The following is a 22,853-nucleotide window of genomic DNA, read 5'->3' on the forward strand; positions in this document are numbered from 1 at the left end:
TGACACGCTGCAGCGGAATCCAACAAATGCCTATTCACCACAGCTAATAATCATCACCCCGTCCACCACCATCATCGTCGTCATCCCCGCCATCGCCACCATCAAAGTACTGCTCAGCATCGTAATCACCGCCATCTTCGTCATCAAACTCTGAATCAACCATAGCATCTTCGTCCTCCTCGTCTGGCTCCTCGTCATCGTCGATGCCTTCGGTCGCCTTATCGATGCGGTCGTTTAAGCGATTGAGCTTGTCGCCAGCCACTGCGCCGCTACCACTAGCCAGAGCAGCCTTCTTTTTCTGGATGCGGTCGAGGCGCTTACGAGCCTCTAGGCCCTCGGTGCCTTCGAGGGTGGCCCAGAGATCCTCGGGGAAGAGGGACTTGTCTGTACTAAGTTAACCAGAGAAGTGCAAGCCAGGAAAGAGGGCATACGGAAGGGGCAATCAGACAGCTTAGGCAATTCATTCTTCTTGAGGAGAAATCTCATGCTGTACGTCTCGACACCCGTGAACGGATCCATATCCGCCTTTACGTTCCCGCCAAATTGCGCATTAACCTGGTCCTCGCTGAAGGTCTTGACGCTACCGCTGAGATCGCGCTTGGTTGATTTCGTGTATAGGGGGCCGCGGTGGATCTTTTTCGTGAGGTTTCGCGTCTCGATGATTTGGCGTATCTCGCGGTCGGTGAGAGGAGCGGGCCTGCGCAGGTTAGGATGAGGCTGTAGATGTTAACTGGTCCAATTCTTGCGGCAGAGAGGTAATTTGCAGGCTGAAAAACACGTACAGGAAAGAGCTCCGAAGGCGCAGAATCGAGCTTGAGAGTAGGATCGAAAGCCCAGGTTGCGCCCTTCACTTGGCCCGGAACGCCTGGTGCGCCTCGACCGCGCCCGCGTCCTGCCATCTTGCGTGATGGCGGTAGAAACTGAATTGGGATGGAAGTGACTGGAGATGGACCGTCACAGTGTTTGACGTCGGAATCGGAGTCGGGGGTATCTGCGGGTATATGTATCCTCGTTTCGTCGTTGGCGTTGAGTTGTCAAATTGTGATGCGAGAATGGAGGAATAAAATAAATTCTTAGACCCGCCCCCACTACACGAGCTATGGAGGAGGGGTCCCGGGCCGAGATTCTCCGGCGGACGCTGGGAGAAGGCGGGGAATGAAGTAACAGTGTAAGTAAACTTCGTAAATCCAGGTAGACCTCATCCTCGTTGCTATCTGCTGCCCCGGTGAGGGCAATCACAGATTCGACTCGACTCGACTTGACTCGATACTCTTACAGTATCGTCGCCGCCAGCATGAACCATGTTCCGGTCGCCGGGCTCGAAGAGCTGGAAAGACACCTTCGACATGTGGTAGATGTCCCGGAGACGCCCCTCGATGCGAAGCTCTTCGACGAGGTTGAGCTACAATTGACTGGTACCTACCTCCCCTATCAACTTCTTCGCGCTGTAAATCGCTAAGTAGTTCAACCCAGATACCAATATCCCGCCCTTAATTCCGCGCCTTCTTCCAAACCTCACCCGAATCCTCTTGACCTACGAGCAGGATCCTACCATCCTCGCCAGCCTCTCCATCAAGCTCATACGTCCCATCCAATTCACCCAGGTCCTCACCTTAGCTTCAGAAGATGCCCTCATCCAGGCACTCCGCTCTCCAGCTCCATCGGCAAATCTCCTCGCCATCATAATTCTCGAGAAGGCAACCAGAAGTCCTGGCGATACCGCCATCCTATCGATCATGCGAGGAGTGGTGGAGAGCTTCTTGCGGACCTGGCTCAGCACTCCCGATGTTGGGGTTGGAGAGAAGGCTACAATGGTTCTGGGGGATCTCCTAGAGGTGGACTGCGACAGAAGGTCGTCGGCGAGTATCACTACGAAGATGGGTGGCCTACAGCTAGCAGCCGGCATGGCCCCAGGCCAGGGATTATTATGGAGACGGGTCTTTCAGGACCGAGAGATCTACGACGCGATATTTTCACTGTGCAGCTCTACGACAATCGGTACCGGAGAAGGCCAGTTGGACGAGAGACAAAAGTCCTTGGCACAGGCTAGATTGCTGCGGATCCTTCCACGGCTTGCTACTCTGGATTTCCAAACCATCACCCACACGAAATTCCCAGACATCGAAAAGAAGTACAATGTGGGTCAGCCTGGCATTCTGTACTTTGCTACAGTCGATATGGTCAATAAAGAACAGGATATGCTGATGCATATTACTTTGTTGGATCTCTTTGCCGAGTTCCTGGAGATGATGAGCATAACTGAACTCACCAAGCCTACTATGGACTATCTGGCGGCGTTGGTCAAGAAGGTGGCTACGTCTGACCCGGTGATGTACAAGCATCTTGAGGCAATTGCGATGTCTCCAGAGACGGCCGAGAACTCACCCGAGTTGGCTGATCTGCTGCTCAAGTTAAACGGATACCCTTGAACTTTGAGGTCGAACGCCTAGTAAGGTGAAAACTTCCCTGGAAAGGGCCAAATCAATAGGCTCCGCGTGCACAAGGCCCCGGTGTTAAATTAACGAGTAACGAATCCTCTTCGAGCAACTGCAGTGGATACCCAACTAAAATTAAAGCTCAACCTCAATCAATCCCTTTTTTTGCAGTCATATTTGATGGATCGAATATCGGGTGCCGAGGTTGATCTCCCTTGCTTCGCGACCAAATATTCGTCCGTATAGAGTCGAATTAGCGAACGTCAACATCAATCCTCCTGTGCTTCTAAGCTCTTTTTTTCTGCGTTACTATGTTTCAATTCCTTGCGCCAGTTAGTAGCTTATTTATCATGTACCCCCTTCGTCGGGCACCCATGAGCTGTGCACTCTGCATATCACGACGCCTGCATTTGACCCCCTTGGTTAACAAATAGCTCGTTTTGCTTCCCTTACTGAAATTCGAGACTTGACAGAGCCCGGCCAGCCATATCGGAGCCTTCTCCACCTTGCTCTAAGGAGAGTATCTGTATGTACTTGATTCAAATGCACGCCCTTGCTCTTCATTTCAAGTCAAGCTCATGGACCGGCACGCATGTTGTTTTTTCTCGGTTAGTGCTTTTTGCTTTTTGGTTGTTCACAGGGCCTATGGATGTCTCGCCCGAGCAAATGACCTATCTTGGCTGCATATTATCATCATGATCATATTGGCGTCAATTGGGAATCATATGTATATATATACCTCCACGCCTCTACTGGTATCTGTCAACCTCAACCCATTCTCTCCTCCCCATTCTCTCCATCCGATTCTCTCCGCACTCCTTCCCTCCTTCGTTGTCCCGGTCCAAGCATCCCTCGTTCAGGCTTGATCTTCACAATGGCTCCTTCTGTAGCCCGATTCCTCCTCTTGGGCGCTGCCTCAGCGTCTCTCACTGTCGCCGATGCCGCCGGCCACCCATTCCGCAGAGGTCGTGTGGCTGCAGCAGCCGTTCCCGAGCAAAACCTCATTGCGAAGCGAGACGTGACCGTCACCGACTGCGCTACTCAGCTCTCGTATGTCGTCTCGGAATTCGCCTCTTACACCTCCTCCGTTGAAGCAGAAGCCACATCCTCGGCCTACATTTCCTCGATCCTCTCCGAGTCTTCTGTCTCTCTGTCGATGGCGAGCGAGAGCTTCTATTCTTTCTCCTCGGCCGTAGTCAGTTCTTTCGTTCCGACCAGCACAGTCACGGAATACATCACCAGTTCTGATGCCTCCGCGATCGCCGAGGAAACTTCCAGCTTCACCTTCACCTACTTCGAGCCCTCTGCTGTGCTCAGCTCGGCCGAAAGCGTTATAACATCTGCCCCGAGCACCGAGGCTGCTACGACAACACTTGCCTTCAATCAATCATCGACCTTCATCTCCGAGACGTCGGAGCTCCCCTCTGCCTCAGTTTCCGCGATATTTGCCAATTCCAGTGCCGAGCAGTTCACAGTTTCCTCGACTGCAAGTTTCTCTTCGGAAACAACTGCTGAGCCAATCTTCACCACCTCCGATGTCCCAACTTCCTCTACTTCCGGCTTCTTCGCCAATTCAACTTTCGCATCCTCGACTTTCTCCAGCGCGAGTGCATCGGAGACCGTCTTTGAGCCAACCAGCACTGGATTTGCAAACTTCACAATCGCCCCGGAACCCACCTCCTCAGCGCTCGATCCCGAAATCACTTCGATCTTTTCTTCGGAGGTTCTGATCGTGAGCTCGACTGAGTCTTCTGAACTCGAAAGCTCTACTTTTGCTCCTCAGCTCACTTCGTCGGCCATCACGAATTCTACTGTTGCCCCAGTAGTCTCGACTACCATCGTCCCTGAATTCAGCTCCACCCTAGCAACTGAGACAGCTCTCTTCACTTCGAGCGCCCCTTTCCTTAACTCGTCGACAGCCATTGCCCCAGTAGTCTCGACTACTATCGTCCCTGAATTCAGCTCCACCCTAGCAACTGAGACAGCTCTCTTCACTTCGAGCGCCCCTTTCCTTAACTCGTCGACAGCGTCTACCGATTTCTCAACTTCTTCCCTCGCTCAGACGATCCCATTATCCACAGCACCGTTAACCGAGACTTTGACCAGTTCTATCCCCGCTTTCGAAACCTCATCGATAGCCGGCGAGGCAACTTCGAGCTTGACTTCGCTCACATCGTCACCTACCGCTATAGGCGCAATCAACTCGAGCACGCTCAGCACCAGTACAGGAAGGACATCGAGCACGGCCACCATCTCCTTCCCACTACCTGCCACCACCCTTACCCAAATCCGAAACGGTGGCTTCGAGTCTCTACCATTCGAAGATTACTGGACAGCAAGTTCGGACCCATTCAGCCCTGTATCGCTTGAAATCAGAGATTCATCAGCCACAGGAATTGGCTCATATGGCGCCAGGTATCTGTAGGTCATATCCATCCTTTCCCTCTGCCCTTATAGTATCTGCTGCAACCAGTAACGTCTAACACCCCACCAGCGAGATAGTTGTTGCGGATGGCGCTGCAGCCAAGTTCCGCCAGAGCATCGTCGTGAACCCCAGATCCAGATACAGCATTTCCGGCTACGGCCAGCTCGCCATTAGAAAACCGAGGAACGCCGGCCCTTGTACCCTTCAGATTTGCGACGACGTGAGCAGTACTTGCAGCCGTATCGCCGGCATGAACGCCAACGGCTACACCTTTGTCAATAGGTCGTTCACGACCAGGGCCCGCCAGACGACCATTGAGTTTGAGGTCACGGTGACTTGCCCGTTCATGAGACCAGGACACGAGAACGAGATATACCTGGATCAGTTCAGGCTCGTTTCTATCTAGATCTGAAAAAGGATCCAAGGAGGAAATGAGGAAATGAGGAGTGTGTAGGTGATTAATTGGGAAGGGGGGCCTGTTCCGACCGACTGTCTTTCATTTGGCCTTCGGGTCTAGGGCGTGAGTGAGTAACTGGCTTTTCTGTATGATTGAACCCTACTTCTATAGATTAACAACATTTGGACCTATACATAAATAGATAAAATTATTTTTCTTCTATTCTATCTTTCGTCTTCATCTTATCCGCGTTGGTGCGGGTGGTGGGCGCACCCGACAGCAGCCACGCTGCACCATTTTGAAATGCTCTCTTGGGGCCTTTTTGGATGTAACTCTTAGCTTAGCACGTCCCAAACCCCATGTGAAGTCCCAGGGCGGCAGCTTACTCCTGCCACCCGCCCGACGTAAATAACTACTACTACTACTACTAATACTACTACTAACTACTACTATTCATCATGGCTGGCCTCGGTCCGGCCTCGACACTAGTCGAACTCCGACTCTGATATCCCTACGCTTTTAAGCTAGCCACGACAGTCTCTGCCTTGCTTCTTTGGTTTTCTTTGCTTACCGAGAGGTCTCTATCACTGTTATCCATCTCATTTATAAGGGAAGGGCGTAGCCGACAGCAGCTCTGCTATACTATATTTAAACGCTTTATATGGCTTTCTTGTACGTGATTCTTTATATTAGCACGTCCGTATCCCATGGGAGGTCCCAGGGCGGCAGGTTACGCCTGACGTCCGTCCGACGTTAAATAAATACAATAACGATAACCACTACTACTTATCCGCGTTGCTTTGATTGCATAATTCTTACTGTAGCAAGGTAAGATATAGTGTTGGGCTGGGCTTACGAAGGCTTAATTCTTGTCATACCCTCGGACCGTACATAGTTAGGTAGATATAGTGAAGTGGTAAGTAGGTGCCAGATCTCGCTTAAATTCTCGGCAAACAAACAACACAATAAGAACAAATCCCCCCAAAAAAACAGGTCCCCCGAAAATATGTGCAGAAATTCCTTTTGAAAAGAAAAAAAAAATTATAAAGAAATAAGGGAAATAATAGAACTAGCTGTGACCGTCTTCTTCACTTTGCGGATGCCCACGATTAACGTGTCAACCCATCCTTCCGCAGTTGGCTAAGAACCAATCTCTCGAACACATGCCCGCGACGAAGCGCGTCAACCCATCCCACTATACGATCGAATAACTCATAACTCGCAGAAAATCTGACTGAGAAGAGGTTAGGATGGCCTTCCCACGAACTATCTATCTAGCGATAACCCGAGGAGGTCGGCATATGCTTCCTTTCCAACGTCAGGTATTCAAAACAGGCGGAGAAGGGAAGAAGGTCTCGGGGATTGACGAGATGAGACAATCATGGGGTTTCTTCCCGATCAGGCCAGCAGCTTCTCAATGTACCCTCGTACCCTCTTTCTCCAAGCTCTCCTCGAAGGCACTCATGACGCCCCTCTCAAGAACCTTGACAAGTCGGCCGGTATACCATCGTACAATATCTTCTCTCGCATCAAGCCTTTGCGGCGATGCAAAGAGAGGAGGGATGGAAGTTCGGCTATGTATTAACTCATTTCGATGACCACCGAAGAAATGCGGAGAGCGAAAGGAGGAAAGAGGAAAAGGGGGGCGAGAGACGAGAGAAATTTTGGTTCAGGTGCCAATTAGGTGGACGGATCAAACAACGTGATGGTACTTGGCTCGCTTTCCCCTTGAGACCTATATCTGTCTGTCTGCCACGAGAGCTTCAAGATGTTGACGAGCTGGAAACGTGGTGAGTACTTACATATAGCGTCAATAGCTTCCACATTCATCATAGTCATATCGCATCCGCTCGTCGTCACATTCATCACTGTGATTACATTTACCATTATCCTCGTTTTTCCTATCGATATCCCCAGTCGCCCTACACACGATTACTTACCGTCTTCTCGTCATCCATCCCCCCAAACCTCTTGCCCGCCTCCATCTCCCCGAACTCGGCTTGTGGCAACATGTTCATCTTATCTTCGCGCTCTTCAATCCTCCTGTTCGTCAGGTAGAACAGGATCGCACCGACTAAGGCCAGCACGGACACGGTGCCGTAGTTCCACACCAGCAGCGGATCCGCCGACATCACCGTGAGCGACTGGGCGACGGCCGACGAGACGGCGTTCATGAAGAGCGAGACGGCCGTGACGCTGGAGCGCATGTTGGTCGGCGCCTTCGTGAACGCGTACTCGAGGACCGTGACCGCGGCCATGATCTCGGAGAAGCCCATGAGGCCGTACGGCAGCAGCTGCACCCACACGGAGATGTTGGAGTGCCACAAGTCTCCACTGGGGAGAATGCAGTCGCTGGCGTTGTTGTTGGCGCACGGCGTCTGGTGGTAGATGTACGCTTGGGTGACGGTCGCGGAGATCATGGCTATGGCGGCGAGGAAGAATCCGCACGTGATGCGTTTGATGGGCGAGAAGTTGAATCCGATCCTGCGGCAGGTCGGGTACACGAGTCGGTCCATGACGGGGACTAGGATGACGATGAAGAGGGGGTTGAAGTTGGCTACGATATCGTTGGGGACGCCGTTCAGTGTCATGGTTGCAGCTTGAGATGTGAGGTTGTTGCTCGCCTGGTTGTTGGCGAGCCCTGGCAATCGTCAGAAGAGGCTCTCGGGAAGAGGTCAGACCCGTTGGGGGTCGGGAGCTTACAGTATACAGGATACCACAGGAAAACCTTGCATGCAACCAGAGCTCTGCTGACTTCATGCACCCAGGTGTCGTCGAAGGTCATCCACTCTGGCCTGTTGGCACCCAGACGAGATGGCAGGGCGTTGTCCCAGAACCCTTCCGCGCTGATATTTCGTTTACTGCAGGGCGATTAGCTAGATCAAGGCTTGAAGGGTTTGAATCTTCTAACTTACAGCGCCGCTAGATTCCATGTCCACTTGTCCTTCATGGCAAGGTTGCACAGCTTGCCTGCCGTGGCGATTGTTGACCCCGTTGGTGGCGTTAGATGGTACTGACTCTTACAGAGGATAATGAGCACTGGGCAGATACCTGGAAGGTCAACAGAGTGTAACGGTAAGGGGGCATTGGAGGACGACTTACAGAGCATGCACGTTGGCAGGAGGAATGCTAGCCAGAAGCCAGCATATTTCTCGGCATAGACCATGCTGATGGACCCAACCAAAGCTCCCAGGTTGATCATGAGGTAGAAATACAGATACACACGAGATGTGGTCACCGCAGGATCCATGATCACTCGCTCGCGAGCTTCTGTAGTTTTCACCCGCATCACTGTCTCGGTACCTGTGGTAAGAGAATCAGCATCATGCCAGGGACTTTCGGTTACAGAGGCTTGTTTACATTGCTCTGCAATCAGCGGTGAGATATTGGATTTGAAGCCCCCCACACCGATACCCATGATGAAAACCCCGACTGAGAAGCACGCAACGGACTCTTTGGGATTAATGATGACCGGAGGGATGGCCGAGATGATGAGGATAACGTGGCCGACCAAAGCGACCGCGCAGGATATCTGAATGGTCTTGAAACGGCCCCAATACTGATCTGCCACGTAGGCACCGGCAAGCGGCGTGAGGTAGGCCCAGAACTGGTTGCTATGAATCTTGTCAGCCAGCCGCAGCCGGGACTTGAGAATCGAGTGCTGACAAAGTGGTCAGACCGGTCGAGGCACGCTGCCCCATGCCCAAAGCACCAGACTGACCGGCGAAACCGGCGCCTGTTTTGGATCCCGGAGGGAGCGGCTGCTGGATGAAGTTGACGACTGTAGGCTGTTAGACTGATCGTTCGAAGGCATCGGCATACGAACAGACAGCGGTTGTTCCATAGTAAGAAAAACGTTCACACAGCTCGACGAACGCGATGGTGTATGCCGACCAGGGGATCTGTCCAGATACTCTGCGGAGGGTTGCCAAATCCTCCTCGGTAGGAAACTCGAAGTCCTCTTCAGACCCATCCCGGACGGCAACGTCGAAGTTCTCCTTGGATCGACGACCTAGCTGACTCTCAGCAGGTAGCTGGGCCTTGGCCCCCTCAACTGTTCCGAGATCACTTGCTGCATCCATGATGACGAGAGATTGCTTGAGTGCGGAACGATTGATGAGGGCTGGGTTGGAAATGCCCAGAGATACATATACTTTGTATAATGATGTTCTAAAATAAGCCACAACAAGGACGAATCCTAAGAGGCCCAAGACCCCTTATCGCCTGCCCAAGTGCAACATACGTAGTATTTGCCAACAGCTTCTCTTATCATCTACCCGAAGTAGGAGTGCTTGTCAAACTTTGCGGATCCTTGATGAACACTTGAAAGGTCAAGAGGGAGGCTCGTATGATGGCCCGGGACGAGAAGCATTGATGGCCAAGATAGCCCCAGCCTACGCCGTGAATTGCCGATCATCGTCGAAGCGCTCTCTTTTCGACATGATGAGAAGTTTCTGAAGGACACTTCTCAACCAGCTAGACACAATGCTGCATGAAAGCTCGCTATCATGGCTTCATGAATCCTAACATAATGCTGGACGCCAAGGAAGTAAACAGCAGCAGCCGGCGGATGTAGGACGAGAATGACTAACAGTACCTGAAAAGCCCGCGGAGCTCCGAAGAAAAAACGAGAAAGAGTTGAAGCGGCCAGCCGGCATCCATAAACTGTAGTAGTATAGGTAGGTATTGAAGAATCTCTCACAGCAAGACTTCTCCATGGTAAACAACAAAAGGTGGGAATGAGACACAAAAGCTATTCCTCGGCCCACGAGACGAACGCCGAGCAGATGCCCTTATACAGGTCTCTCTGTGTTACAGTACAAGATACTATCCGTACTCGCTCTTCCGAGTGGGCTGCAAACACGGACCAAGGTTAAAGCACTTTCCGATCTGTCAGGACTCAGAAGTTTTCCAGCCCGAGTTAAAAAAGCTGGCGCAACACAGAAAGCATATCTATCGCCAACTCCAACGAGTGGGTTAGCTGTCCGTAACGTGTAAGGAGTAAACTGTAAAAGAAAGAAGCGCTAATTTTGAAAGTCTGTGAACGGAGCCGGATCTGCAAGATGGTAAAGTCCGATAATCCTGCCATAGAGCTGAGGATGCCCAAGTTGCGAGCCTTACCATTTGACAGCAGCAGCTTCAGCAGGCTGGCCTGAGAAAATCCACTTTTGATCCTGCTATGGATCCTGGCTGAGAGTTTGGCTGCGTGGCACCCTAGACCTCGAAGCCGATGGTCCCTTTACGACGCAAGACGAGTTTTCCGTTGGTTTGAAGAATGCCCGGCCCGAAAGCTCGCCGCCCTTCGTGGTTTATGCGCTGTGCGCTGGCTGATACGAACTTGCGTTGGGTAGAGAGTGCAACCCCAGTTGTTGAGAGTCGCTATACACAGGTACCGGAGTCCTGAATCCTAAGCGTCCCGAGATCTGCTTGCAAAGGTGGCGAGCAAGCCCACAAGAAAAGAGATCAACGTAGCCGGATCACTTAGGCCTACCGGTACGTTCAAATAAGAAAGAAATGTTGCACCGATGATCTGCACATGCGTAAGCGACCGAGCGACGAGAACGCGAAGAACGTGGAATACCGGTAAACGCTGCCTGGAATGCCGAGTGTCCCGGCTGATGCTGGTGGTTCGGGATGGGAGAGAAAACAAGACGTCTCGTCCCGAGAATCGGCCCTAAACGACACCACGTATTGCTGACTCCGTATGTACGAATTATACCGGTAGACTTTATTTCTCTCTATTTTTGGGGGAAAGCCAGTTGGAACACCTGCTGTGATTTCATTCTTTCTTGCCATGCCGGACATTCGGATACAGGTACAGGTACAGGTACAGGTACAGGTATACGGACTAATAGAGTATCTAGATACCCTACTGGCAAATTATCATAAGCCGAATCACCTTCCGCCAAAGTGAACAGCATCTTAAGATATACAAGCCAGGTCTGATGGAAGCTTTTCATATTCACAACGGCTGAAAGCGCCTGTACGAGCGACCTCTTATCAAACCAAAGGACGGCTTGGAAGCGCCCGACCCTCAAGAGCATGATGCTCACCTGCACGAGCTTCCTACCCGTCCTGAGTGTGTAAATGGCCAAGTTTTGATGCCATTTCTTAAGCCCCAATCTATCATGTGCACCCAAATCATCGACCATGACCCATCCCCCCGTGTTTGATCCCGAGTAGCAGACACGAGAAAGAAGATGCGGATCCCTCCCATTCCCAAACACCGATTACTGCAAAACCAGGCCCTAGAATTACACGTCTTCCTTGAACATCGACCTCCTCTCCGTCGGACTGTCATTGATGCTGTCCTGCCGGCCATGTCCGTTTGCCTGAGTCGTATCAACAAACGGCCGCGGACTGACACCCCTCAAACCACCGTTGGCCGGCTCAGCGCCATCGTCGAAAGGGTTCGTCATAGGTTTCCGGCCCATCTCCTCATCGTATCTCCGATCCAGACCCGCCTGTGTGCCCCCGATGTATGGCTCTGGCTCTCTGCTCAGACTCCGGCCTCTAAGCTCTCCACGTGTAGGCGCAAGTCCAGCCCCCCCTCGGTCATTGTGCTGTCCCAACTCCTGCTCCTCGTAGTATCCGCCAGGCCCATACGCATCCGCCTCCGTGCCGACCCTCGCATCCCACGCATCGTCGGGGTCCAGCGGCCCGAATCCTCTGTTGCCTGCTCGGCCACGCACGGAGCTGCTGAGCGGTTCTTCGTAGGCGCCGCCGGCAGATCGGTTGTTCCGGTTCTTGAGTGCGCGCATCTTGTCCTTGAACCAGCCTCCTACGCCGCCCGGCGGGGAGCCGGAAGAAGCGTAGCCATTAGAGCTGTGGAAGGGGTTGTAGGAGGAGAAGCTTGGCGGGGGCAAGCCGAGTCGGCGAGCGCGGAGGTGGGTGTAGATGATCCAGCCCGATGTGCCGACCAGGGCGAAGAATGCGACGATGATGAAGAAGGCCGCTAGGCCGGAGACGTGGGCCATGGCGTGTTGGGAGTCGTAGTGTGTAAAGCAGTGATAGATATCGCCGCACGCGCTCCGGACGGAACGTCCGTTTGTTTGCGAAGTTGAATTTGTAGTTGTAGTTGTAGTTGTGACGGTCGGCTGTCGTGTGGTCGGCGTCGAGACACGTCTCGTCCAGGTCGTTAAGCCAGGTCGAGGCTGATGATAGATACTATGAGGAACCCGCACTCGATAGATCCACCCACTTTGTCATGCCCAACCAATCAAGATGACCGAACGAGGTCACGTGATGTTCACATGCGGATATATGCATGCTTTCTATATTTATATATATATAAGTATATTTATAAATCCATTTATGAGTATATACATATACGTAGTATATATACTCCCCTGCGGCCATCTATCGCTTCCCAGGTACATCGCTCGTCCATAACTTCATGGCAGCCTTCCCGTGTAGAATATCTCCCGAATCCGAAGGGTTTGTTTGCATGATCCTCTGAAGGCCGCCAGGCCAGGCAAGGATCTACCGATGCAATCGACCATTCCAACATTCTGTCCGTACTTCCTTTCATCCTTTCTTCTCCCCAAATATCTGCTTCCACCTGGGATAACTTGTAATATTTCTCTATATGTCTGGATGTCGGGATGTCGGGATGTCGGGATGTCGGGATGTCTGCCGGACGATATCATATCTCCATTGGCCAAAATACCCCCGTGCCCTTCCAATCCCTTTGCTCGCTAGGTATGATATGATCATGATAACCGTATATATGATATGTATATCTATATATGTATCAGCAGGTATGAAACACTTTGCAAATACTTCTTCTTCCCAACTGCTCCACAACCGTCTAATATCGGCAGGTGATATAGGCGCAAACACACCATCTCCTCTCCGCTGCTTCTCTTCATCCCATCTTCCCACCCACCCATCCATTGCTGCAGATTTCCGCGCTGGGGCTCAGCTTCTATGCAGCTCGCCATGTATCGGGAAGGCCGTGATTGGGCGCTGGATTCGTGAGCCCAAATGTCGATAGACAATGAATGCCACCGCTCTTCCATTACCCCTCCGGTGGTGGTTGATCCCGAATCACATCACGTCGACCGTTTGGATTAGGTGCATCTGGTTATCACAGTTGCTCCACGCTCTCCGTAGGTGTGCCAATGTGAGCAGGTAGGTTGCCGGCCTCGCATCCTTGGTCGGCAGCGTAAGGGGTTCGAGATTCCAAAAGGTAGAGAGAGAGAAAGAGAGAGAGAGAGAGAGAGGGAGAGAGAGAGAGAGACAGAGAGAGACAGAGAGAGACAGAGAGAGACAGAGAGAGAGAGAAATAGCTGGAATAGAAAACACAGGTCGACTGAAGGTAAGCAAGTTAGTAACAAGGAAGTGAGCGAAAGAAGAAGCAGACTCTAGTGAATCCCGCGGTTAATTTTGACCTGGCCCTCTTCGACTCAAAACCGAACTCCACCCTCTCTTCTTCAAGAACCTCTCCCCCCCTTTAACAAAAATCTACGACCTCTTCATTGTTCCTCCTTGTTTCTCCACGTAATCGATTCTCCAATGCTTCTCACCAACCCCCAAATCCAGACTTTGGTAGTCATTGAGCGCACGACCGCTTCAATCTCTGTGTTCTCGACTCTTCTCTTGATCATCACATTCATTCTCTTCAAACCCTTCCGGACTCTCTCTAATACTCTCATCTTCTATGCCTCTTTTGCCAACCTCTTCGCCAATGTTGCTGCGCTGATCGGAGGTTCCGCTCTCACGAACATCAATGGCGCACTTTGCCAATTCCAAGGATTCCTGCTTGAGATGTAAGTTCGATCTTCAGGTTTAGCTTTCGATATGTGGATGACGGTTCGGCGAGAGAAAGCCCAAAATTCTGACGAGTGAGCGAAGGTTCATGCTATCCGACCCTCTTTGGTCCTGCGCCATGGCATTCAACGTCTACCTCGTCTTCTTCCATCGCTACGATGCCGATCGCCTGAAAGGACTGTATTGGCTGTACGGTGCCATGTGTTACGGCATTCCCTTCATCCCAGCAATGTTTTGTCTCTTCTACAAGACGAAGGAGAAGGGTCGTATGTACGGTAACGCAACTGTACGTATTTACCCGTGCATATATATAAATACAACTTGGCTGATGATAGCCAATAGCTCTGGTGCTGGATAGACAATGACTGGGCACCCTTTCGTATCTACGTCTACTACGCCCCTATCTGGATTTCCATCCTCGTTACTTTTGGATTATACCTTCGTGTCGGAGTCGAGATCTTCCAGAAAAGGTCTGAACTGCACAAGGCAGGGTATGACCCGAATTATGTATCTAGAACGATGAGTACGTCTTCTCCCGCGCGCCCAATACACAGGTTCTACAAGCATGAGCCTAATGCTTTCATTTTACGACCTTGACCATACCTTCATTGGCACTAACAAATAAACAAACAAATAGGCTCGAACAACGACACCAGAACCGCTGAGAACCACCAACTCCCAGCCATCGCACCCTTCTCCGGCCTCCGCACCACCGAAATCCAAGTAACCCGCACCGCCGACCCGTGGTCACATCCCTTCCCCCTTCCACCGTCCTCAACATCCCATTGCCCCCCCCACTCCGTCTCTCCCCCTCTCAGCACCGAGAACCCGCCCTGCCCGCCGCCAGACCCCTGTACCATCACCATTATCTCGTCGCCCCCAGCCCGCCGCTCTCCGCGAGCTTGCGCAACGCAGCCGCACCTGCCCAAGCGCCCCTCCACTATGGACAAGATCAAGTGGGCCTACACGCGCTGCGCCCTCCTCTTCGCTATCTCCATCCTCCTCACCTGGGTCCCGGCCTCCGTTAACCGCGTCCACGGGCTACGGTACCCGGCGAGACCGAGCTTCGGGCTGAACGTTGCGGCGGCGCTGGTGTTGCCGCTGCAGGGCTTCTGGAACGCGGTCATCTACTTCTGGACCAGCTCGGGGGTGTGCAGGGATTGCTGGAGGACTGTAAGTGAGAGGCCGGCGAAGTTGTGGAGGAGAAGACCAAGTGGGAATCCTACGCCGAATCTCTGCGACCGTCCAGATGATACCGCGCATCCTGCTGTCGACGAGGGGAGGGCCATGGGGATAGGGATGCGGAAGGTCCGGATCCGGAGTGGTAGCGAGAGCGTGCTTGGCTTGAGTGGGAGGGGGAGTCAGGGGAGTTTGAGCATGGGGGAGTCGTTTTGATCATGTCGCATTATCCATTTCAAAGGACTTGACTTGGTGGTGATGGCATATGTATACCTAATAGTCCGAAGCCGGGATTCGGGGGATTCGGACGAAGCCGGGATTCGGAGAGCAGATAATCTGTATCAAGTAGGAGCCCAAAGTGGAAGAAGATGGGAGGGGGGGGTTTCGAAACGTTGCTTTTTATTCCCGTGCAAGCATGAAGAAATTGTCTATATTGGCTCGCGGGCTCTTTCTCTCTCTTACTTCTTCGCTTACCGGGAAGGGTTGTGATGGATACGCGATAAGTAAACAACCGAAACAACCGAACCGCTGCAAGGCTGGTCCCAGATCAGCGAGCGGTCTGAATAATGACGGAGGCTGAATGAACTTGATGGCTTGCGTGCCAGCGCAGCGAGGAAAAGAGAAGGAAACGGACAAGAAAAAGAGAAAGAATTTCGTGGATTTGATTAGACTGTGCTGCTATACGCTGTTATTGCAGCGATACCCAGGCTAGGGAATAGACTTGCCACGAGTAACCAGCCACTGGCATGGAGAGTACAGATAGGCAAAGTATGGAGACGTATATTTAAGTCTTGGGGTAGTTCTGTATGTATTTATGATTGCAGTTCGCGTAGTTTTTTGATTAGATGGTTTGAGGTTCTGAGGTGAGTATAAGCGGCATAGCAGAACGAGAAAGCCAAGTTGTACAATAACGCAATATGACGATAAGGCAAGACACGGAGAAACTGTACAGAGTAGTAAAATGCTTAGTTACGTAGTATAATCTGATCAGATAAGGGCTGTATATCGGCAAGAGAAACAGCCGCGGTAAACGCGGTCGATGCTTCAATCGTAACCAGACAAACCGTCCTACCGAATTTACAATTTTTTTTATCTATTTACTTGCTATCTTTTGGATCTACAAGCCTTAAATAGGTATCTATCTGCGTCTATCTTTCGTATTCGCTGTACCTATTATTATCATCCTGATCCCGACCGCCCTTTGCTAATTTGCCCCCTTGCCCTTTGCCGTTGCCCCTCGCTCGCCAGCCTCTTCGCCTTGCAGAAAAGCCCGAGCCCTCCAGAACACGTACAGCCTCGTCCCTGCAGACAGATGCCATCTCGCGCTACATTCAAAACTCTCTCCCCGACACCCCATACCCAGTCTGACCATGATACTGCTATAGAAGGCAGAGGTTTCCCACTGTCTGCCTATCCTCCCTCCTCCTCAACCCATGGGCCCCAAGACCAAAAGAACGACAGCAACAACAGCAGCCTCGACCTCGACCCCGACTCTGACGCTGCCCTCCTCCGACGACACAGAGAGGCCGACGATGAGGTGGAGCCCCATAGCGAATACCCCAACCCCTTCCGATCATTCTTAGGACTGATGTCCAAGGTGCCGCTGCTGCTGCGCTCTGCGCCGGGCTTTGGGACGGGCTCGTATGGCGCCGTGCCCATCGGCGCGTCGCCGGATGGGAGCGACGACGACATCGATGATGTGAGGACGAAGAATTACAGAAGGGAACGTTCGGGCCTGAGGAATGCTCTCAGTTCCGGGACCTTGAAGACAAACAGGTCGGGATGCTCTCAGCGCAAGTCCCCGAATGCGAGGCATCTCTTGAGTTCCGACGACGAGGAGAGCGAGGATCATCCCATGCTGGAAAGGAAGCCAAGCAAGGGAATTCCGATACCAGGCACCGAGCAGGAACAGCCTTCAGACTCGTCCGAGGATGCAATAAACGACGCCGACGGTTCGACCACCGACGACGAAGACCCCCCAGACAACTCGGCCTACGCCCAGGTCCGGGCCTCTGTCTCTGCAGTAGACAACACGACCCTGTCGATCAACACCCCCCGGATGTGGGTGCTCTCCCTCCTCTTCGCAGTGCTCGGTTCCTCCGCGAATCTTTTCTTTTCTTTACGATACCCCAGCGTCTCTATTACGCCCGTTATTGCATTGCTACTTGTCCATCCCCTCGGTCTATTATGGGACCGAATATTGAAACGACGAGATGACCCCAGCGAGGAATTTTTGGATGGAATTAGAGTTGCAAGCGAGACGAGTTACGAAAACAACACATACCGGCAGCCAGACGACGGGAGACTTAGACGCCTACGCTTATGGCTGGGCCAAGGGAGGTGGAACGAGAAGGAGCATACCTGTGTGTATATCAGCAGCAATATTTCCTTCGGGTTTGCCTTTGCTACGGATGTGATTGTGGAGCAGACGCATTTCTACAACCAGAAAGTCAGCATCACATACCAGCTGCTTCTTACCCTGTCAACGCAGATCCTGGGATACACTTTTGCCGGACTTACCAGGAGGTTCTTGGTCCGCCCGGGAGGCATGATCTGGCCGGGGACCTTGATGTCAGCGTCCATGTTTACCACTTTGCACAAAGAGGAGAACACGATTGCGAATGGCTGGAAGATTACGCGGTGGAGATTCTTCTTCATTGTGTGGGCGGGCTCGTTCGCCTTCTACTTCCTCCCAGGACTCCTCATGCCAGCATTGAGCTATTTCTCGGTCGTGACATGGTTCTTCCCCAAGAATGTGGTGGTAGCCAATCTCTTTGGGGTGGCTTCAGGACTCGGAGTGTTTTCAGTGACATTCGACTGGGCCCAGATTGCCTACATCGGCTCTCCGCTTCTCACTCCATTCTGGGCGGCTATGAACGTCATGGGAGGTCTGGTCATTTTCATGTGGATCCTGGCGCCTCTCGCATATTACAAGAATCTGTTTTTCTCGTCTCATATGCCGATCATCTCTTCGGCCGTTTTCGATAATACCGGCAATATTTACGATGTCAGTAGAATCTTGACCCCAGACTTCCTTTTCGATAGTGAAGCGTATCATAAGTATAGTCGAGTGTATCTACCCATCACGTATGCCCTCAGCTACGGATTACAGTTCGCTGCTCTGGCATCTCTGCTGTCACACACTGCATGTTGGCACGGGAAGGACATTTGGAAGCAATGGAGCCGATCTTTGAAGGAAGTTGGAGGGGAGTCGAAGACCACCTACAAGCCAGTGAATGGGCACGAAGGTGCTATCCATGGACGTCTGAGGAGATCCGCCTCGAATTTAGACAATATCATCAGTCAGGAGGATGTCCACAACCGACTGATGAGAAGGTACAAAGATGCACCGATGAGTTGGTACCTCATGACGTTTGTGAGCATGGCCGCGGTGGGCATGTTCGTGGTTGAATAGTAAGCCTACTACTCTGCCTTCCTACTATCCTGCCAACTAACATTCTCAGCTACCCGGTCCATCTCCCATGGTATGGTCTTCTTCTTGCCCTTGGAATCTGCTCCATCCTCTTCATCCCAATTGGTATTGTAATGGCCATCACGAACCAGCAAAGCAGTATATACTTGGTCTGCCAGCTCGTTTGCGGTGCTGTCTTTCCCGGGCGCCCAGTAGCAAACATGGTGTTTGTGACTTACGGCTACATCTCATCCACTCAAGGATTGAAATTCTCCGCCGATTTGAAACTCGGCCACTACATGAAAATTCCACCCCGCACCCTCTTCACAGTACAGGTTGCCGCCACAGTCGTGTCTTCCTGCACCCAAATCCTCGTTCTAAACTGGATGTTCGCAAATGTGCCGAATATCTGCACACCAGAAGCAGCCAACGGCTTCGTCTGTCCTTTCGCGCGTGTACATTTCAACGGAAGCATCCTCTGGGGCGCCGTGGGTCCCATGGAATTCTTCGGCCCCAACGCCACCTATCACTCTCTGGTTTGGGCCTTCCCCATCGGCGCCATCGCACCCATCATCCTCTGGCTCTACGCTCGCAACCGTAAGGGCTCTATCTTCCGAAAAATCAACCTCCCCGTCCTCCTCGGCTCCCTCACCTGGATCCCGCCTGCGACCGGCCTGAACTTCTCCGTCTGGGCGCTGGTCTGCTACCTCTTCAATCATGTGATCAAGCGCAGGGCAGGAAAGTGGTGGGCCAAGTACACGATGACATTGAGTGCGGCTTTGGACTCTGGATTGGCATTTGGCGTGGTGGTTGTTTTCTTCGGGTTTGTGTATCCAGGACTGATGGAAGGGTTTACATGGTGGGGGACGGAGGTGTACAAGAGAGGGTGTGATTGGAATGCTTGTCCTTACAAGGCTGTGCCTGAGGGGCACCATTTTGGGCCGGATACTTGGTAGAGAAGTCGCTGTGAGGCGATGTAGGTATGCATTCCATGGGTTTGGATTCGGGCCAGGGTATTGACAGGAGTTGGATAGACAGAAGCATTCTGCAGTTGCAGCCAAACTAACTGATGAAATTGGTTTTCGAACGCTCTAGTGCATTTTAACTACTTGATTAAATTGCACTTTCGAGCATCCTTAGTTCGCTTGATATGCTTGTTTGTTTGGGCTACGAACAATCCATCAACCGGACAAATCTACTTCGACAACCACGTCCACATAAATTTGTCTTTACCTTGATGAAGACGGGAGGGGAAATGGACCGTGTTGGGCGCGTTACCTACGATACAGTGAGCGTAGCATTTGCCCTAAAGTCCGCACTCGAGCTCCCGACTAAAATCAGGAAATCTCCAGGCTCAACGACATACTTCATCCTCAAGTCCCACAACCCCAAATCGTGGACCTTCAGCGGAATCTCGACCGAGACCGACTCCCCGGCCCTGACCAAGACTTTAGAGAACCCCCTCAGCTGGATGTTGGGTACTTCAACGCTGGCGATCAGATCCTTGACGTAGAGCTGCACCACCTCCTTACCGTCTCGCGCAGACTGGTTCGTGATCGTGACGGAGGCCGTGATGGTGTCGGTGGCGGTGGCAGTGGTCTGGGAGAGCTTGAAATCCGAGTATTGGAAAGTGGAATACGACTTGCCGAACCCGAACTCGTAGAGGGGTGCCGGCGTGTTGAGCACGTAGCTCGACCCGAAGTCGAGCGTCCCGTTGGGGTACTCCATCCCGGGGTTAGTCTGGCGGCCGGAATTCAGGTAGTCGTAGTAGATGGGCAGCGTGCCGACGTCGTACGGGAATCCGACGGACAGCTTCCCGCTGGGGTTGACGTCTCCGTACAGGATGTCGGCGAGGGCATTACCCCCTTCTTCGGACGGGTAGAATTGCTGGATGAGAGCCGAGGCGTCGGTGGAGATCCAGGGCTCTGTGATGGGCTTCCCCGAGGAGAAGACGACAATGGTGGGCTTGCCCGTGTCGATGATGGCTCGGATCAGGTGCGGCATGGCGCCGACGAGGTTGAGCGAGGCGACGTCGATGTGTTCGCCCGTTGTGGCGTTGAGGCCGGACCAGAGCTCGTACTGATCGCGCTGGGTGGGCAAGTTGATCAGTTGGGATGCGAGTCAAAAGGGAGCGTCTGCCAACCTACCGACCATGTTCCAACGACGACGACAGCTACATCGGCCGCTGATGCTATGCTGACGGCCTCTGCGAATCCGGACTGGTCGTTGGACCATCGCTCGCAGCCTTGAGCGTATGTCACCACTGTTTGTTTGTTTATTTGGTCAGCTGACGGCAAATGATTCTCAATGAAAGGGGACGAAAATTAGTCCGAACCTCCTCTGCTTGCGGCCCTGATACCATCGAGCGGAGTCACCCCTCGGTACTGGCTTCCATTCACAACATAATCGCCATACTATCAGGTTACCAGGTCAGCAAAGTGTCGGTCGGTCGGGAGAGCTCAAGGGGATTTGGCGTACGTTCATGTAGCCGTGAGCCATAGGGCCAATGACCGCCACGTGAGCATCCTTGGAGACCGGGAGAACGTCATCGTGGTTCTCGAGAAGGATGATGGACTCGGCGTCTATCTCGCGCGCCAGAGCAATATTCTCCCGAGTATGGATTTTCGTAGCGGTCAAGTTGGCTGAGAGCCCCATATAGGGGTTCTCGAAGAGACCCATGGCGAACTTCGCTCTCAGCTGCCGGGAGACGGCCTCGTCGACGATACCGATGTCGAGCTTCCCGGACTCGACCAGTTCGGGAATGTTGGAATAGCTGTAGGATCCCCCACCCATCTCCACGTCGTTACCGGCAGGTAATGCCTCCTTAATCAGCCAAGCCCAGATGAAAGAGCAGGAAACTTACATAGAGCGTTATAGCCTCCTTGTCGACTGGCCTTTCTCGGCACATCTTGCAAAGGAGAGAAGGTCGGTAAGCGAATGTTTTTGGAACATCCCAGGAACAATTTAGATATCAAAGGATGTTCTTGAGACACTTGAAACAAGAAGAAAGGTTACTATCAGAACACTTACCTTAAAAGCATTGCAGAGACGATCCGTTGCTCCTGCATCAGTCGTCACAAAATACTGGTATCCCCACTCCTCTCGCAGAATCTCCGTCAGAACGTGGTAGTTGGCGACCATGGGGACACCATCATATGACGAGTAGGCAGACATGATCGCGTAGACACCCGCATCCATGATCTGTCTCTTATACGAAGGCAGATACGTCGTACGGAGTTGCCGCTCACCTCCGTGGGTCGGAGCGACATTGAGTCCCTGCTCGGGGCTCCCGAATGCCGCAAAGTGCTTCACCATCGCACTCACGTTGTTCGCCTGCATCCCTGGGTTCGGCCAATTCCTGTCAGCTCCCATCCGATTCCGATTCAAATTCGAATCGTTCCGCAGAGGAAGGAAAAAACTTGCCTATGATGTACGAGTAGCCCATCTCTCCACTGAGGAAGCCATCCTCGGAGAACGTCTCCTCCACGCGGCCCCAACGCAGCTCTCGCGCGAGATCCGCAACCGGAGCAAAGATCTGGTTCACGCCCAGAGCGAGCGCCTCTTGCGCGATCGCCGCGCCCATCTTCTCGATCAGGCCCGGATTCCACGAGGAGCCCAGGCCGATGGGCGAGTTGAAGATGGTCGCATCACGGGCGAGGAAGCCGTGTATCCCTTCGCTCTGGACCAGCGCTGGGATACCGAGAGTGGTGTTGTGCACGAGGTATTCTTGAGCCTTCTTGATGCCTTCGCTGATCCATTGTTGGGGAGAAGGGTATCCAACGTAGAATTGGCCGGCTCGGTTGGCCATGTTCCAGGCGAGGCCCGTGGCGTTGAAGACGTTGGTGGTCATGTCGACCCAGTTACCAATATCTCCCTGCACCATCTGCGCGGTCTTGTCCTCGATTGTCATTCGGGACAGCAGGTCTGCGACTCTGTCATCGATACTCGCCGAGGGGTCCTTGTAGAGAGGGGTGGTCGCAGCACTGATAACTGCAAAAAGCAAACATGATGCCGTGGGGAAGAGGAGCTTCATGATGAGCTGAAGGAGTGACGAGAAGGCTTTGGAATGAGTGTGGAAGTTGATGAGAAAAGAATTCAGGATGCTGATTTATAATAATTCCTCTGTCCAGAGTATTCTGAGCGAGGTCAGGTGACCTACCAGAATATACAGGAATATTCGGACTGACTCTGGATTGAGCATTGTAGTTACGGAGAGCTCCTTCCTTTATAAAG

General features: G+C 52.5%; 8 protein-coding genes across 8 annotated transcripts; 4 read left to right on the top strand and 4 right to left on the bottom strand.

The window, feature by feature from the left end:
- Window positions 1–43: 43 nt before the first annotated feature.
- Window positions 44–899, bottom strand: L3040_006289 (uncharacterized protein; the record flags this gene model as incomplete). The annotated part of the gene is made up of 3 exons (XM_007293084.2): window positions 44–384; window positions 432–717; window positions 783–899. The coding sequence occupies 3 exons, from the start codon at window positions 897–899 to the stop codon at window positions 44–46; spliced, it is 744 nt and encodes a 247-aa protein (XP_007293146.2).
- Window positions 900–1,294: 395 nt separating this feature from the next.
- On the top strand, window positions 1,295–2,429 carry L3040_006290 (uncharacterized protein; the record flags this gene model as incomplete). Its single annotated transcript, XM_007293085.1, has 2 exons — window positions 1,295–1,415; window positions 1,474–2,429. 2 exons carry the CDS (start codon window positions 1,295–1,297, stop codon window positions 2,427–2,429), a joined length of 1,077 nt encoding a protein of 358 aa, XP_007293147.1.
- An 880-nt stretch (window positions 2,430–3,309) lies between these two features.
- Window positions 3,310–5,266, top strand: L3040_006291 (uncharacterized protein; the record flags this gene model as incomplete). The annotated part of the gene is made up of 2 exons (XM_007293086.1): window positions 3,310–4,856; window positions 4,930–5,266. The coding sequence occupies 2 exons, from the start codon at window positions 3,310–3,312 to the stop codon at window positions 5,264–5,266; spliced, it is 1,884 nt and encodes a 627-aa protein (XP_007293148.1).
- Window positions 5,267–6,950: 1,684 nt separating this feature from the next.
- On the bottom strand, window positions 6,951–9,339 carry L3040_006292 (uncharacterized protein; the record flags this gene model as incomplete). The annotated part of the gene is made up of 9 exons (XM_066157260.1): window positions 6,951–6,992; window positions 7,060–7,074; window positions 7,198–7,898; window positions 7,961–8,118; window positions 8,173–8,308; window positions 8,360–8,560; window positions 8,618–8,871; window positions 8,924–9,038; window positions 9,084–9,339. 9 exons carry the CDS (start codon window positions 9,337–9,339, stop codon window positions 6,951–6,953), a joined length of 1,878 nt encoding a protein of 625 aa, XP_066011367.1.
- A 2,172-nt stretch (window positions 9,340–11,511) lies between these two features.
- On the bottom strand, window positions 11,512–12,234 carry L3040_006293 (uncharacterized protein; the record flags this gene model as incomplete). The annotated part of the gene is made up of 1 exon (XM_007293088.1): window positions 11,512–12,234. One exon carries the CDS (start codon window positions 12,232–12,234, stop codon window positions 11,512–11,514), a length of 723 nt encoding a protein of 240 aa, XP_007293150.1.
- Window positions 12,235–13,774: 1,540 nt separating this feature from the next.
- L3040_006294 (uncharacterized protein) lies at window positions 13,775–15,424 on the top strand (the record flags this gene model as incomplete). The annotated part of the gene is made up of 4 exons (XM_066157272.1): window positions 13,775–14,028; window positions 14,114–14,315; window positions 14,372–14,552; window positions 14,667–15,424. 4 exons carry the CDS (start codon window positions 13,775–13,777, stop codon window positions 15,422–15,424), a joined length of 1,395 nt encoding a protein of 464 aa, XP_066011368.1.
- Window positions 15,425–16,520: 1,096 nt separating this feature from the next.
- On the top strand, window positions 16,521–19,686 carry L3040_006295 (uncharacterized protein; the record flags this gene model as incomplete). The annotated part of the gene is made up of 4 exons (XM_066157275.1): window positions 16,521–18,622; window positions 18,673–19,443; window positions 19,535–19,596; window positions 19,655–19,686. 4 exons carry the CDS (start codon window positions 16,521–16,523, stop codon window positions 19,684–19,686), a joined length of 2,967 nt encoding a protein of 988 aa, XP_066011369.1.
- A 212-nt stretch (window positions 19,687–19,898) lies between these two features.
- Window positions 19,899–22,653, bottom strand: L3040_006296 (uncharacterized protein; the record flags this gene model as incomplete). Its single annotated transcript, XM_066157278.1, has 6 exons — window positions 19,899–20,708; window positions 20,768–20,883; window positions 20,956–21,034; window positions 21,099–21,440; window positions 21,651–21,961; window positions 22,044–22,653. The coding sequence occupies 6 exons, from the start codon at window positions 22,651–22,653 to the stop codon at window positions 19,899–19,901; spliced, it is 2,268 nt and encodes a 755-aa protein (XP_066011370.1).
- Window positions 22,654–22,853: the final 200 nt, after the last annotated feature.

The sequence above is a fragment of the Drepanopeziza brunnea genome (assembly GCF_022702325.1).
Source record: "Drepanopeziza brunnea f. sp. 'multigermtubi' strain 214-2 chromosome Unknown ctg10, whole genome shotgun sequence".
NCBI classification, from domain to species: Eukaryota; Fungi; Ascomycota; class Leotiomycetes; order Helotiales; family Drepanopezizaceae; genus Drepanopeziza; species Drepanopeziza brunnea.